This window comes from Boleophthalmus pectinirostris, unplaced genomic scaffold (genome assembly GCF_026225935.1).
Source record: "Boleophthalmus pectinirostris isolate CB_2022bp ecotype Guang Dong unplaced genomic scaffold, ASM2622593v1 HiC_scaffold_9, whole genome shotgun sequence".
NCBI classification, from domain to species: domain Eukaryota; kingdom Metazoa; phylum Chordata; class Actinopteri; order Gobiiformes; family Gobiidae; genus Boleophthalmus; species Boleophthalmus pectinirostris.
The window spans coordinates 1,200,312-1,214,169 of record NW_026571541.1 but is presented as its reverse complement, the minus strand read 5'-3'; the positions used below and the strand labels follow the sequence as shown (position 1 = coordinate 1,214,169).

At 41.4% G+C, this 13,858-nt stretch overlaps 1 protein-coding gene across 1 annotated transcript in view; it reads left to right on the top strand.

Moving 5' to 3' along the window:
* LOC110172732 (roundabout, axon guidance receptor, homolog 1 (Drosophila)) overlaps positions 1-13,858 on the top strand; it is a 413,603-nt gene that overhangs the window by 322,446 nt on the left and 77,299 nt on the right. The window contains 4 exon segments of the mRNA XM_055166979.1: positions 2,238-2,290; positions 2,292-2,444; positions 10,980-11,061; positions 12,653-12,815. Coding sequence (XP_055022954.1) covers positions 2,238-2,290; positions 2,292-2,444; positions 10,980-11,061; positions 12,653-12,815 — 451 coding nt within the window.

Sequence of the window (13,858 nt, the reverse complement as noted above, 5' to 3'; positions counted from 1 at the left end):
AGACGTACGTGTGAATAAAACTAAATACAGCTCCAGATTTGTTTTTGATGAGGTAACAACATGGCTTAAAACTCTCAAGAGGCAATTCTGCGTAATATGGGACCTTTAAGCCCAGATAATTGCTTCCAATATTGGTACTGGCCAATTTTTGAGGATTTGGGGTTTGGCTGAAATAGAAAAATCTGTTGAAATTTGGCTGCCGCAGTCTGTGTGTCAGTCCCAGTTGTGTTTTTGGACAGACTCAAAAAAGTAAAAATGGGAAATGAAAAGGAATTATGCAAAAATCTGTCATGTAATTTTGACAGATGATTACATTTTCTGACTATTTTTACAAAAGTGAAAAGTGAGTTTGTGGACTTTACTGTAACTGAGACTGAAGATGAGTTTGTGGTCTTTGTTATGGATTTTAAAAGCAAAATATTGGTTATCGGTCACAGCAGAAAGACAAATGTTGGATATGGACATCATCTCAAAACATCCACATGGGAACATCTCTAAAACAGATGATGAGGTCCATTGTGGTGAGAGTTAGTTGTGCGACTTATAACAGTTTTGACCTCCAGGGGGCATCGGTAACAATGCACGATGACAGATGATTCAGTTTTATGACTTTTATGACTTTTATTAAAAACGTTGAACTTTACAAATGGAGGGAAAAGATATAAATCATAATATACTCTATAAATACAAATAAACATGTCAGAAAAAGTGGTGATAGATCTGAAATAATAGCAGGCCGTTAACTGGTTCTTAGCACCTGGAACTTAGCATTTCCTGATGTTATAGGCGAGTTTCAGCTGACATCATTGTTACTAAAAGCCCGCGTTGCATGCTGGGAAATATTTTGGTTGGAGGCAAGAAACACAGTAGTGGTCAAACACAGTGCGTAACCTCGCGTATTTATCCCCGATAATGGTAAATTCCCTGCTGCATTATCAGATGCACAAATAGAAGCACGGAAGAAGGAAAATGTCTTTTTCGTATTCTGAGTGAAAAGAACCACTAACGGTGAATTAAACGGCTTTCAAACATTCACAGAGCAAACGTAGAAGATCCTAACAAACTGTGGACTCCAACAAGTTCAACAACACATCGAGACTCTTGGAGGTTTTCATCTTTTCTGCTGTGAATGACCCAGGAGTTTCCACCAAGTCATTGTGGATATCACCCGAAGTGAATATTTGTCCAGGTAGTTGGTGATTCTGACCAGAAATTTGGTTTGGTCCACCTTTTGTCGGGGTTGAAAAGGGTGATTTGTCGTCCGTCGATGCTTATGACCAATTTCTGGTCAAATGGTCTTGGGTCCTCTGCCGTTAGAGTGGATAAATAACCGGGATCAATACCCTTTACGTGCTTTCTCGCTCCGTCCGTCATGTTGAATTAGTGTTTCTTGCTGCCAACCAAAATAATTCCCAGCATGCAACGCGTGCTTTTGTCAACAATGAAACTCGCCTATAAATAAACATCTAATTGGCCCTTAAACACACGTTTTCTATAATCAGCTATTGGTAACAACTTCAGAACACTCTGCAGACACATTGAGGTATATGTGTGACTTTTTTAAACCAATACTAACTTCTTTAATACACACACAAGACTTGTGCTCACAAGCTCCACACAACTAGTCAGGCTGGCACCACCTACTGCCTCTATTTAGTTTCATTTCTCTCCAGCAACTAGGTCAGGAATCAGAATACACTAGATGGGTCACAAAAACCCCAGAAGTGCGAGTTTAGGCACCAGCCAATCAGCGAAAAGCCAAACATTCTGTGTTGGCAACGATTCCCGAGATCGAGGATTTAAAGTTGGAACAAAGAGAATGTTTGGTGAATTTCATCAAGGGGAAAGACATTATTGTCCTTCTTCCTACAGGATTTGGGAAAAGCTTCATATACCAGTTAGTCCTGTTAGTGGTGCATTACATACATCATGACCAAATAGCAGCGATTGTTTAATTGAAAAAAGTATCCGCCAACCGTCAAGCAAATGAATTCTAACATTGCGAGGTCAGACAGTTTGTACGAAGTGAAACCGGCTGATGAATCAGGCTACCACACGATGCCCTGACAACAACTAAAACATGTAGCGCTGTCAATCAAACATGAAAACAACAGCATCTGATTGGTTACAATGTCTGTCAATCAAACACCCAGTAGAACTAGATTATGACCTTTGACACAAAGTCCCATCACATTCACATCACATAACCCCCTCTTGTCCGTGTCTCTCTCCCGCAGTGGTGTCGGACCGCCCCCCTCCTGTGATCCGCCAGGGCCCGACCAATCAGACCAGTGACGGTGGACGGGACGGTGGTGCTGAGCTGCCAGGCCACGGGAAGCCCCACCCCCACCATCCTGTGGAGGAAGGACGGAACGCTGGTGTCCACCCACGACTCCCGGGTCCGACAGCTGGAGACGGGAGCTCTGCAGATCCGATACGCCAAGGTAAGACTGGAGTACGAGAGGACCAAGGGTGAGACTGGACTACGAGAGGACCAAGGGTGAGACTGGACTACGAGAGGACCAAGGTGAGACTGGACTACGAGAGGACCAGGGGTGAGACTGGACTACGAGAGGACCAGAGGGTGAGACTGGACTACGAGAGGACCAGGACCAGGTGTAAGACTGGAGTACGAGAGGACCAGGGGTAAGACTGGACTATGAGAGGACCAGGGGTAAGACTGGACTACGAGAGGACCAGGGTAAGACTGGACTACGAGGGGACCAGAGGTAAGACTGGACTACGAGAGGACCAGGGGTAAGACTGGACTACGAGGGCACCAGAGGTAAGACTGGACTACGAGAGGACCAGGGGTAAGACTGGACTATGAGAGGACCAGTGCTGAGACTAGACTACGAGAGGACCAGGGGTAAGACTGGACTACGAGAGGACCAGGGGTAAGACTTGACTGTACGAGAGGACCGGGGGTGAGACTGGACTGTACAAGAGGACTAGGGGTAACAAGATCTAAAAGATAACCAGTGGAGATATTTGGGACATGTGAAATCTGTGGGAATTTGCGAAAGACAAAACAGAATTATTATGAGACAAAACCAACTGAGTCATTCCAGCCAAAACAGCTTCGTTGTCAAAGTATAATTGCCTGAGTCATTGTTCAGGGTTTTGGGAAAATGGAAAAATAAACTGCCTATGTCCTTAAGACGAGTGCTGCGGTTTGGCTTTTTTTGGCTGTGAATTCTTTCTGATTGGCCAAGGACGGAGCCAATGAGACGTCCAGATGCAGCAGAGTCTGGGGAGCGTGGAAATAACTCAAAAATGTAAAAGGCAGTTATGTTAGGAGGTCGGGGAAATGTAGTTGTAGAAGCACTGAGCTGCACTGACTCGGGACCGGTGCAGGTGCTGGGGTTTAGAGAGTGACCGGTCAGAGGCATTTTGGGTTTAAACACACTGGATTTCAACATCAAAACTGGCAACACAAATGAAAGAGTCACGTGAGGTTCACCAAAAACACCACATTATAACATAAACATCTCGGCCGTCATGTCCAGGGTCAAACTCTTTTCTCCATGCAGATGTTATTGCTTTGTCTTGAATGTTTCACAGTCTGGCATTAAACCTTTCTATCTACTAGCCATGGAAACCAAACCAGACCAAGTTACAGGTCAGATCTGTGGAGAGGCGACCCCGCTCACAGTCAGTTTTTCTTGGTATTTTTGAGCTATATAACCCAAGGGTGGAAAGTAACAAATTACATTTACTCATGTTACTGTAATCGAGTAGTTTTTATGAGTAATTTGTAATTTATTTAAGTAGTTTTTAAAAGTAAAATACTTGAGTCAAAATGCACTTCAGTAAAAATAAAATTACCTATTTCAAAAACTACTTAAATAAATTACAGTTACTCATGTTACTGTAATCGAGTAGTTTTTATGAGTAATTTGTAATTTATTTAAGTAGTTTTTGAAATAGGTAATTTTACTTTGACTGAAGTACATTTGGACTCAAGTATTTTACTTTTAAATAAATGAAATCCAAAAAAAGCCCCCCCCCCCAAAAAAAAAAACAACAAAAACAAAAAACAAAAAAACAACAACAATCTGCTGGAAATGAAAGTAAATAGCACAGGCTGCATCTGCGGCATTTTCGCTACAGAATGTTTAGTCGTTGTACGTAACCGTCAGTCTGTCCTCGATCAACTTGGATGATGCTGGTGCTGAGTCACAGATCGAGGTCGTCATGGACGATATTCATGAAGAAGGAGCAGAGGAGAGCGAAGGAAACTGTTGGCCTAACCTCAGAGAGCTATTTGCATTCAGAATAGAGAATAACATAATAACACAAGTGTTAAAATAGTAAGAGTTGGTGAGCTCAGTTGTCCTGACAACGTAGAGTTTGCACTGAACACAGTTTGTTCAATGTTGATTTAAATGACTTGTGCTGAATTAGATTCATCACTCATCATTTTTTACATCAAATAATTGAACATAACTAAGTAACTTTTACTCAAATTACATTTTAAATGAAGTACTTTTACTCTCTTCTCTTTACTTTCACTCGAGTAGATATTTAGATGGTTACTTTTACTTGGAATTAAGCAAATAAAATATACTTTTACTTAATCACAATTTTTTTTCAGTACTTTTTTTCCACCTCTGATAAAACCACCTGCAATGGAATAAATGTAAGGTAGAGCTGTTTAATGTCACACTGTGGAACATTCCAGGCAGAACAATGACATCTCCATGGAAACAAGCAGGTGACAAAGCCCCAACCATAAAATTACACAGTGCAAATTTAGCAACTCAAAATGTTAAATTACTTATCTTTCTGTATCAAAAAATTGTTTCTACTGTACATCTTTTTTAAAGGTGCACTGTGTAACATTTCTAGTGGAGCGTTCACCACAAGCTTGTCTCCATGGAAATGTGATCGCTTTGTCTGGAATGTTCCACAGTACAGATTAAACCTATGTAGCAGGTTACAGCACGACGCTACATTATAGTTCAGATCTGTGGAGAGTCACCCCTATGCACAGAAGGAATTATTCTGTCTTCAAACAATAGAAACACCCGTATAAATGAATAAATGCTAGGTGGACATTTTTAAAGTCATACCAAGAAACATTCCTGGCAAAGCAATAACATCTCCATGGAGACAAGCAGGTAGCAAAATGTAAGAATAACTTTGTATTTTCCTGGCCAGTGTTGCTGACAAAACGATCTCAGAGTGAGCGCTGTCTTCACGGTCTTCAGTTTGCTCCATTGACCTAGAAAAGGCACAGTGTGCTTTAAGATCCGTCTAAATCTGATAGAAGTCGGTTCTTCACAAAATGATGAGCGTGGGCCTTTGCTGCTAAACTCTCATCTTTATTTTGTGTGTTTTGATGTGGGCTCCTGGCTCGTTTTGGATCATTTTCACTGCGATTATTCACACGTCTATATTTAAAACTGTCAAAATCTGTGTGTGAGAATCCCCCCCGCCGCTGCCCAAATAAGCCATGTGTTCCTGTTAGCCCCGCCCCCACCCGCCTGTCAGTCAAACGGCCCTGTGTGTGTGTGTGGTGGGGGGTATGGGGGGTCACGTCAGTCTCATATAGCGTGATGAAGCGAGGCGTGCGGCGGGGCAGCGGGCGGCAGGGTGCGTTTGATTAGCCGACAGGGGCGAGGCAGGCGGGCGGGTGGGGCAGGCGGGGCGGGTTTGACGTCTCCCTCCACAGGCGCGTTTCCGTAGAACACGCGTCAAAGTCAACCTGCCCTCCCCCTAATGAAGAAACCTGGGACGAGGGGTCACCGCAGCTACTGGGGTCATACACTGCAAAAAAATAAATAAATACATTTAAAAAAAAAGGAAATAATACTGAAAACTTGATTTAAGCAGTTTTGGCATTACACAATTTTATTTATTTATTTATTTTGTATTTTGAAGTCCTATATTGAATAAGGTACTTTTTCAACAAATTTAAATTTTGTCTACATTTTAGTAAAATATTCAAAAAAAATTTAGTTTTAGTCTTTCGTCTATTTTTATTATTTATTTATTTAATTTATTAATTAATTTATTATTTTATTATTATTATTATTATTTTTATTTTTATTTATTTTTTTTTTTTTGTAAATTATATCAAATTATACAGGCATATTTCCAATTTTCAAGTTTTTCCAAGTTTTGTGTTTTATTTTAAACCTAGTTGTTCTAATTCTATATTTGTTACAATTTGAAATCATTAGATCAGTCATTATTTCTGAAAAATATGTGTAATATAAGTTTTACCATCTTTAAAAATCTATAAGCAGCAGTATATAAAACAGTCTAGTGTTGGCTTGGAGAGTAAAGTGTTAACACCGTTCTGCTTTAATGAGACAAATCACTCAAACACACAACCTTTTGAATACACAAACATGATGTGTTTAGTAGTCAAATAATGTAACTCTGAGATGTACGTTAAAGTACACTGTCAAATCTACTCAAATCAAGATGAATTTTGTGATTTAAACTCATTATAATAGTTTTTTTTTCCATTCTTGTAAATTGGAGTAAGGTTGCTGAAAGTATCAAAAATCTGATAATAATCGATACTAAAACTTGCATCGAAACTAGACTCATTTGAGCAGATGTTGAAACAAAAAAATGAAGTATCAGAACAAGTGTAAGAGCACATAGACTAATCTACACCCATGGACACTATGAACCTACATGGACGACTGATATAAGCCCACATGGGAATAGAAGAGAAAATACTGCTATTTAATGTGGAAAATCGCAGTTTATTGTCTAAAGAAAGAGGGTTTTTTATTTGAATGAACATTGAGAATTTTTTGTATTGTGACAACACTAAATCGGCTCTATTCATGCTTATCAGACAACATTTAAAAACATATGGATGATGATTTCCGGTGTACTTCCCGACAGTGAGCATGTGATAAAACAATAAAACCGTGGATTCAGCAACAGCAACTTCACAACCTGCCAAAGCTTTTCCATGAGGGACGAGACTCTGATCACGTCTTCAGTGTCACTCACAGGCAGCTGGTTGGAACTGTTGATCTGCTGAACATATTATTATAACTATAATGACTCTCTCTACATCAGGGGTCTCCAACCTGTAGCTTGGGAGCTGCCAGTATCTCTCCACCACCTTCCAAGTAGCTCGACAAGGGATTTTGGAATTACACCACTGTGCTGAATAACAAACATTTGGTTGATTACATGCCTGTTACTATTGTGCATGTATCATTTTGAAGCCCAACGTCGTGCACTAATAAATGGACAGTGGTTTATGTTTCGTAGGCGTCTAACTGTACTCAAAGACTCGCCCTCTTTCGTATAATCAACTTTAGCTCTCAGCCGGTTTTACTTTGTTTCACTTCGTACAAACCGTCTGACCTCGCAGCATTAGAATTCATTCGCTCAATGGTAGACGGGTACTTTTTAGCATTTAACCGATCGCTGTTATTTGGTCATAACGTATGTAATGCGCCGCTAACAGGGCTAACTGGTATTTTAAACTTTTCCCAAATCGTCTTTCCCCTTGATAAAATTCACCAAACATTCTCTTTGTTGCGGCTTTAAATCCTCAATCTCAGGAATCATTGACAACACAGAATATATGGCTCTTCGCTGATTGGCTGGTGCCTGAACTCACACTTCTGAGATTTTTGCGAACCGTCTAGTGCAGTGGTGCCCAATACATCGATCGTGATCTACCAGTCGATCGCCAAGGTGGTGTGAGTAGATCGCAGTGTCTTAGTACTTGTCTCGGACTCGATCAAATTTGGCCTCGGTCTTGTCTCTCACTCGAGGTCTGACACTGGACAAATGGGATCATATTACGGCCGCTGCTGTTGGCAATAAACTTGTACCGGGGTGCGGGAGCGTGCGGAGCGTCTCTCTGTAGCCTGTGTGCCATTTGGAACACGAAGATACTGTGCGGCACATCACAATCACACACACTCCCTGCGCGCGGCTTGTCCGCAACAGCGTGAGTCCTTGTGTACCAGCATGTATCACAGGGCAGGTTCAACTTTTTTAAAACATCCTACCTGTCCATCTTCCTCAGCGCACCACTTCTCGCCTTTTCACGCTCTCGCACACACAGGCTCCTGCCACAATGCGTGCAGATTAGAAGGACAAGACAAAACGCGAAGCAAAAACTAATCTAAATTTATGTTAGTGTTGGCACAGAGGAGCCAACAGCACAGAGCAGACCTACCGCCACATGTGGCTAAAGTTTGCCTAATAAACGTGCTTGTGTTTGTCACGACGTGTGTTTGGTTTAGTAAATGTGCAGAGGCTAAATCCCACTGTAAAACTAGTACTAACCATGTAACTCCAGTTAGGAACTTGAAAAAACAGGTTTAAAAATCCTACTCACTGTCGTCACTTTTTTCAGTTTTCTGTAAAGTGCTACTGAAAGTTCTCTTAAAGTCCAGTACAGTTTACTTGACTTTGTAGTCGGTCGATCATTTTGACTCGAACATTTTATAAGTAGCTCACATGCTGAAAAAGTGTGGGCACCCCTGGTCTAGTGTATTCTGATTCCTGACCTAGTTACTGGAGAGAAATGAAATTGAGCGGAGGCACGAGGTGACACCACCCTGGCTCTGCTCTACATGCACCTGCACTTCTTTTTAGGCTATTTATAAAAGGAAAAAAATGAAAGAATACAATGATATCTAGATGAAGAAAACCCACGCCAACAGAGCCCACTGGAAGTCGTCATGCACATGGTTCCAAACGTTTTCTACTTTTGTGACATAAGCGAGACTACTTGTCCATTTAACTTATCAGCTTTTTCAGAGTTTGTTCAGATTTTAATTCTTTCATTTGAAGTCATTTAAAGTGATGTATTTATGTAGTATTTTGTACTTGTTTGCGATGAACCGAACAGCCAAACTCACTGCGACACTGATGTAATAATGAGGCTGTTGATGCGAGGTCTAATTGCGCGGCTGATGTGGGTGGTAGAATTCCGAGCGTTTTCTCAACAAAACTCTAAAAACAGTTCACCTGGAGGCTAGCGAGCAGTTTTTGGAGTAAGCTTGTTTACAGCAGCAGCAGCAGCAGCAGCAGCAGCTCCACGGGGAGGCTCTCTCACCCACCTCCCACATCAAGACTCCTTCTAATCTGAAACTAGGCTGTCAGGAACTTTTTACATTCTACTTTTCACTTGACATCTCTCTCAATAGTGTACCTCCAGTATTTTGATTTGTACTTCAAAATAAAAAATGCGAAATTGTTCAAGTGTCTGGCAAAAAAGTACATTTTAAAATTCAAAAATGACTGGAGAAAAGTCGTTTTCAATCTGGAGGCAAGGGCTGTTTGGTCTCCTTTTACCTTTAGTTCAGTAGAGATGAGCAATTCCAGCAGATCTGGAACTGTCCAAATGATTCTAGTGAAGGTGTATGGAGTTTAAAAACACAGTGGAGCACTTCCTGTATTACCAGTAACTTTGCAGAGTGGTTAGCTCTCTCAACTCACAGGAAGAAGGTCCCCAGTAGAGGTGGGAGAGCAGCCAAAAGTTTTACTCAAGTAAGGCTAAAGTTACAAGTACAAGTATAAAGAAGTGCTCTAAGAAACGACTCAGTTGGAAAAGTAAAAATAACCTAAAGAGTAACTGTTGGGACGCAACATCTGATTTCTAATTGAAAGTGAAAGTAATGTGATCAAAACATGACATAATGCACACAGTCTTTTGTTTTCAAAGGACAGACACAAAGAAGACAAGTCATACCTGAAGGAGTTCCAACGAACACAGTTGTTCAAATAATTTCATATTAGCCATGTTTAATTTATTTATTTTTAATTCTGAATTGTTTATTCTGAATTAAATAGTTCAGAATTAAAATATTGTCCTTTGAGCTTACTTGGAAATAAGAATTCCTTAGAAAACTCGTTAAATCGTCCTTGAATTCCGTTCAGCGTCTGGGGGTAGGAAGGGTTCTGATTGGACAGAGACACCAGCAGATTTACAACATATCGACTGGAAGAAAACACACAATTCAGCTGCTACCGGCTTTTCTGTCATCTCAGTTTGTCATTACTCCACGGACACAAACATGAAGAGTTTCGGAGAAGGAGGAAGACAAAGTGAGTGTGAGGCTGTTCTACCTCAGCCCACTCCCACATCCCGCTCACAAATCCAAAGAGACGTGGATCAAAGTCCGAAGACAGAACTGGTGGAGCCGAATTGTCCGGATCACGTCAGAAGGACGACACAACGAACATGTGCTGAACCACCGACATTATTTTTAAGAAGAATAAACGTTTAAATGATCGAGAAATAAATTCATTGGGATTTAAAATCAGAATAAACCACCCACTTACTTCGGAATTAAGTTTAATTCAGAATAAACATTTTCATTAGAAATTAAGTTTAAAGTGGAATTAATTTTTTATTCAGAATTTAATTATTTTTAATAGGAATTAAATCTCTCATTAAATCTCTCATTGTCAATTAAAGCTTTTACTCACAGTGAAACGAGGAAAGAAAACATTACTCAAGGAATAGTAAAAGCACGTTGTGAGAAAAATACAGTTTCTAATTAATTCCTACCTCTCACAAACCCTTTGACCCATCGATAATATCACTCTTCTGTAGTTCTGTTCACTCACACACACACACACACACACACACACACACACACACACACACACACTGTCATCTTGCATACACTGACCTCCATGCGTGCCAGTCGGGGGCATAACACCGAAGAAAAATAGTCCCTAATTAGCGTCTGAAGAGTGTGAACATCTCTCCTTTGGCCTGGATCCGATCGGTTTGGCCCGTGTGCAGCTGCTGAGGGGGTGAGGGGTGAGGGGTGAGGGGGTGATGAGGGGGTTGAGGGGGTTGAGGGGGTTGAGGGGGTGAGGGGGTGAGGGGGTTGAGGGGGTGAGGGGGTGAGGGGAACAGTGACAGGTGCCTGGTGCTGTGCAGAGAGAGGAGTGGGGGAGGAGGGGGCTGATTATTAAGGCTTATTATAGCTCATCATTTGACTGAAGACGTCTTATTGTGTCCACAGCTCAGTGACAGCGGCACGTACACTTGCATCGCGTCAACGCCGAGCGGAGAGGCGTCCTGGAAGGCACACCTGGAGGTCCAAGGTGAGGGCTTATGTCAGTTATTGTTACTGTTTATCTAAAGCCCTATTCGCACGGGATAAGTACAACCTGGGGACGTGTGGTAATTTGCAAATTACCGCCCCACCTCTGTGTTACTTGCAACGCATTCACACGGGATAAAAGAAATCTGTAAATGACTCTATTTTACTGACACTGACTGAGATTGAAAGAGAAAAGAATGTGGAAAGAAAAGAAAGAGACAGAAAAGGTGCAATTACATGAACAAACACTGAAATGCAGATTCGCACGAGAAGATTATCACCAGACGTCTGTGTTTGGTCAAATATCAGTCATTTGCAGTGGAATTTTGACTTTACAAATTACACACATGTCACTTTCACACAGGATTAAGATCTCAGGCATCCTCCACAATTATTACAACTCACCAAAGGTCCACAGGTCAAACTAATCCCATGTGAATAAAACTTATGTGTCTAGCTCCATGATTCTCTCTCCATCAGGGTTCTCCAACATGTAGCTCAGGAGATGTCAATATCCACCACCTTCCAAGTAGCTCGACAAGAGATTTTGGAATGACACCACTGTGCTGAATAACAAACATTTGGTTGATTACATGTCTGTTACGATTGTGCATGTATCATTTTGAAGTCCAACATTGCGCACAGATAAATGGGACAGTGGTTTATGTTTTATAAGCTCTAACTGCACCCAAAGACTCGCCCTCTTTCTTATAATCGTCTCAATTTCTTGCGGCTGCTAAAATGAGCAGCCCTCTGGAATTTTGTTTTGTAAAGGAGCTCACCAGAGGAAAAAGGCTGGAGACCTCTGCTCTACATCTTTATAGGCTATTTATAAATGGAAAAAAATAATAATAATAAAAATTAAGACAATGTCATCTAGATGAAGAAAACCTTATTATTATTATTATTATTATTATTATTATTATTACACACAACTGGGTGCATAAACTTGGTACAACAAACATGGCTGTGTGTCGTCAGCAGTTACATGTTGGGATGAGGGAACATAAACACAACATATTATATAGAAACAATACAATACAATACAATACAAAAAAAAAAAAAAGTGCATTTAGGAAGAGAAAAGGATAATAGCAAGGGAAGCAGAGTTCATTCAGCCTGAGTTCTTAAAGTCCCGGGGTATTTCACACATGTAGGATAGATGAAGAAAACCCACGCCAACAGAACCTGCTGGAAGTCGTCATGCACACGTTTCTAGTTTTGTGACATAAGTATGACTGCTTGTCCATTTAGCTTGTCGGCTTTTTTAGAGTTTGTTCAGATTTAGTTCAAAAATAATAATAAAAATTCACATTCTGATTTTAAGTCATATAAAATGATGTCTTCATGTATTATTTTGTACTTTTCTGCGGTGAACCAGTCAAACTCACTGCGACACACAGGTCAAACTAATCCCATGTGAAGAAGACCTCTGTGTCCAGCTCCAGGTGTTAACAACATGAGACTGTTTTTGTGTCGTATTTGATGTGCTTTTCACCTGTCCCAACTTCAGTTTATGACCAAATCTCAAAAACATGGAAAAGTCTATAAGAATATGTTTGTGTATGTTTGTGTGTGTGTGTGTCCTTCAGAGTTTCCTGTCCAGCCCAACAGACCGACTGACCCCGCCCTCATCCCCTCTGCCCCCTCCAAACCTGAGGTCACAGAGGTCACCCGCACCTCCGTCACTCTGTCCTGGAAACCCAACCTGCTGTCCGGAGCCACGCCCACCTCATATGTCATCGAGGCCTTCAGGTAAGCCCCGCCCACCTCTGTGTCACATCTGTGTAGCTCATACAGGCCGTGCACGTGCAGACGCAGCATGAGCAGGAGACGTTAGTCGGGCCGAATTCTGACCATAGACTGTATAAATAAAACTGGACTAAGTGAGAGTGACGTCCCCACAGTGTTCAGCGCCGCTCAAATGAAGATCCTGATATGAATAGTTACAAATTTGGAGCTAGCATCGATAATATGAATAGGATTTTTTGACGGACAAAATAGCAAAAAAATAAATAAATAAAGGATCCTGTGTCCCAAGTTAATCCGAACATTTTAAGACCAAAATGACAAGGCGCAGATCAGCCTTTACAGAGAGAGGAGCCACAATATTCTAATGTAAGTCAATGGGAGTCAGAGTCAGAAGGAGCCGGAAGAGCCGTATGCAAACATCCTATTTGGAACACGGAGGCTAGTGCGTTAGCTATGTTCGTTTATAAATACAGTCTGTGATTGTGACTGTGTGGTGTATTTTCTGCACTATTAGTCGCTCTGGATTATAAGGCGCACTGTAAGTAAATGGTCTATTTTCAAACTTTTTTCACAAATAAACCTCACCGGACTTTAAAGGAAACCCAACAGTGTGATGGGTGAGTGGTTTTGTTTGTTTGTGGCGTTCACGGTGACTCTGGGCTTTGTTCAGTTGTGGCGTGTAGGGAGGGTGCTGTCTGGGACCAACGGATTGTCGGCGTGTTCACAGTGACTCAGTTGTTCAGTTGTGTCTAGAAGTGGCACATTGCACTCGCTTTTTCGGTTCATTCCTTTGTTCTGTTCCTCGTCGGCGTGGAGTGATGAGTGTGTCTGTGGGTGTTTTTCGCTGCGCGGTCGCTGTCTGCTCCGTGTGTGTTTGCGTGCGCTACAGGTGGTGCGGCTTTGTAGTTTATTGAAGTCGACACCTGAGTGGATTCGTGTATAGGGTGCTCTGGATTGTGGAGCGTGCAGTCGTTTTTTGATGGGGTTGGAGGATAAAGAGTGCGCCCTGTAGTGCGGAAAATACGGTACATGTGTGTACATGGACT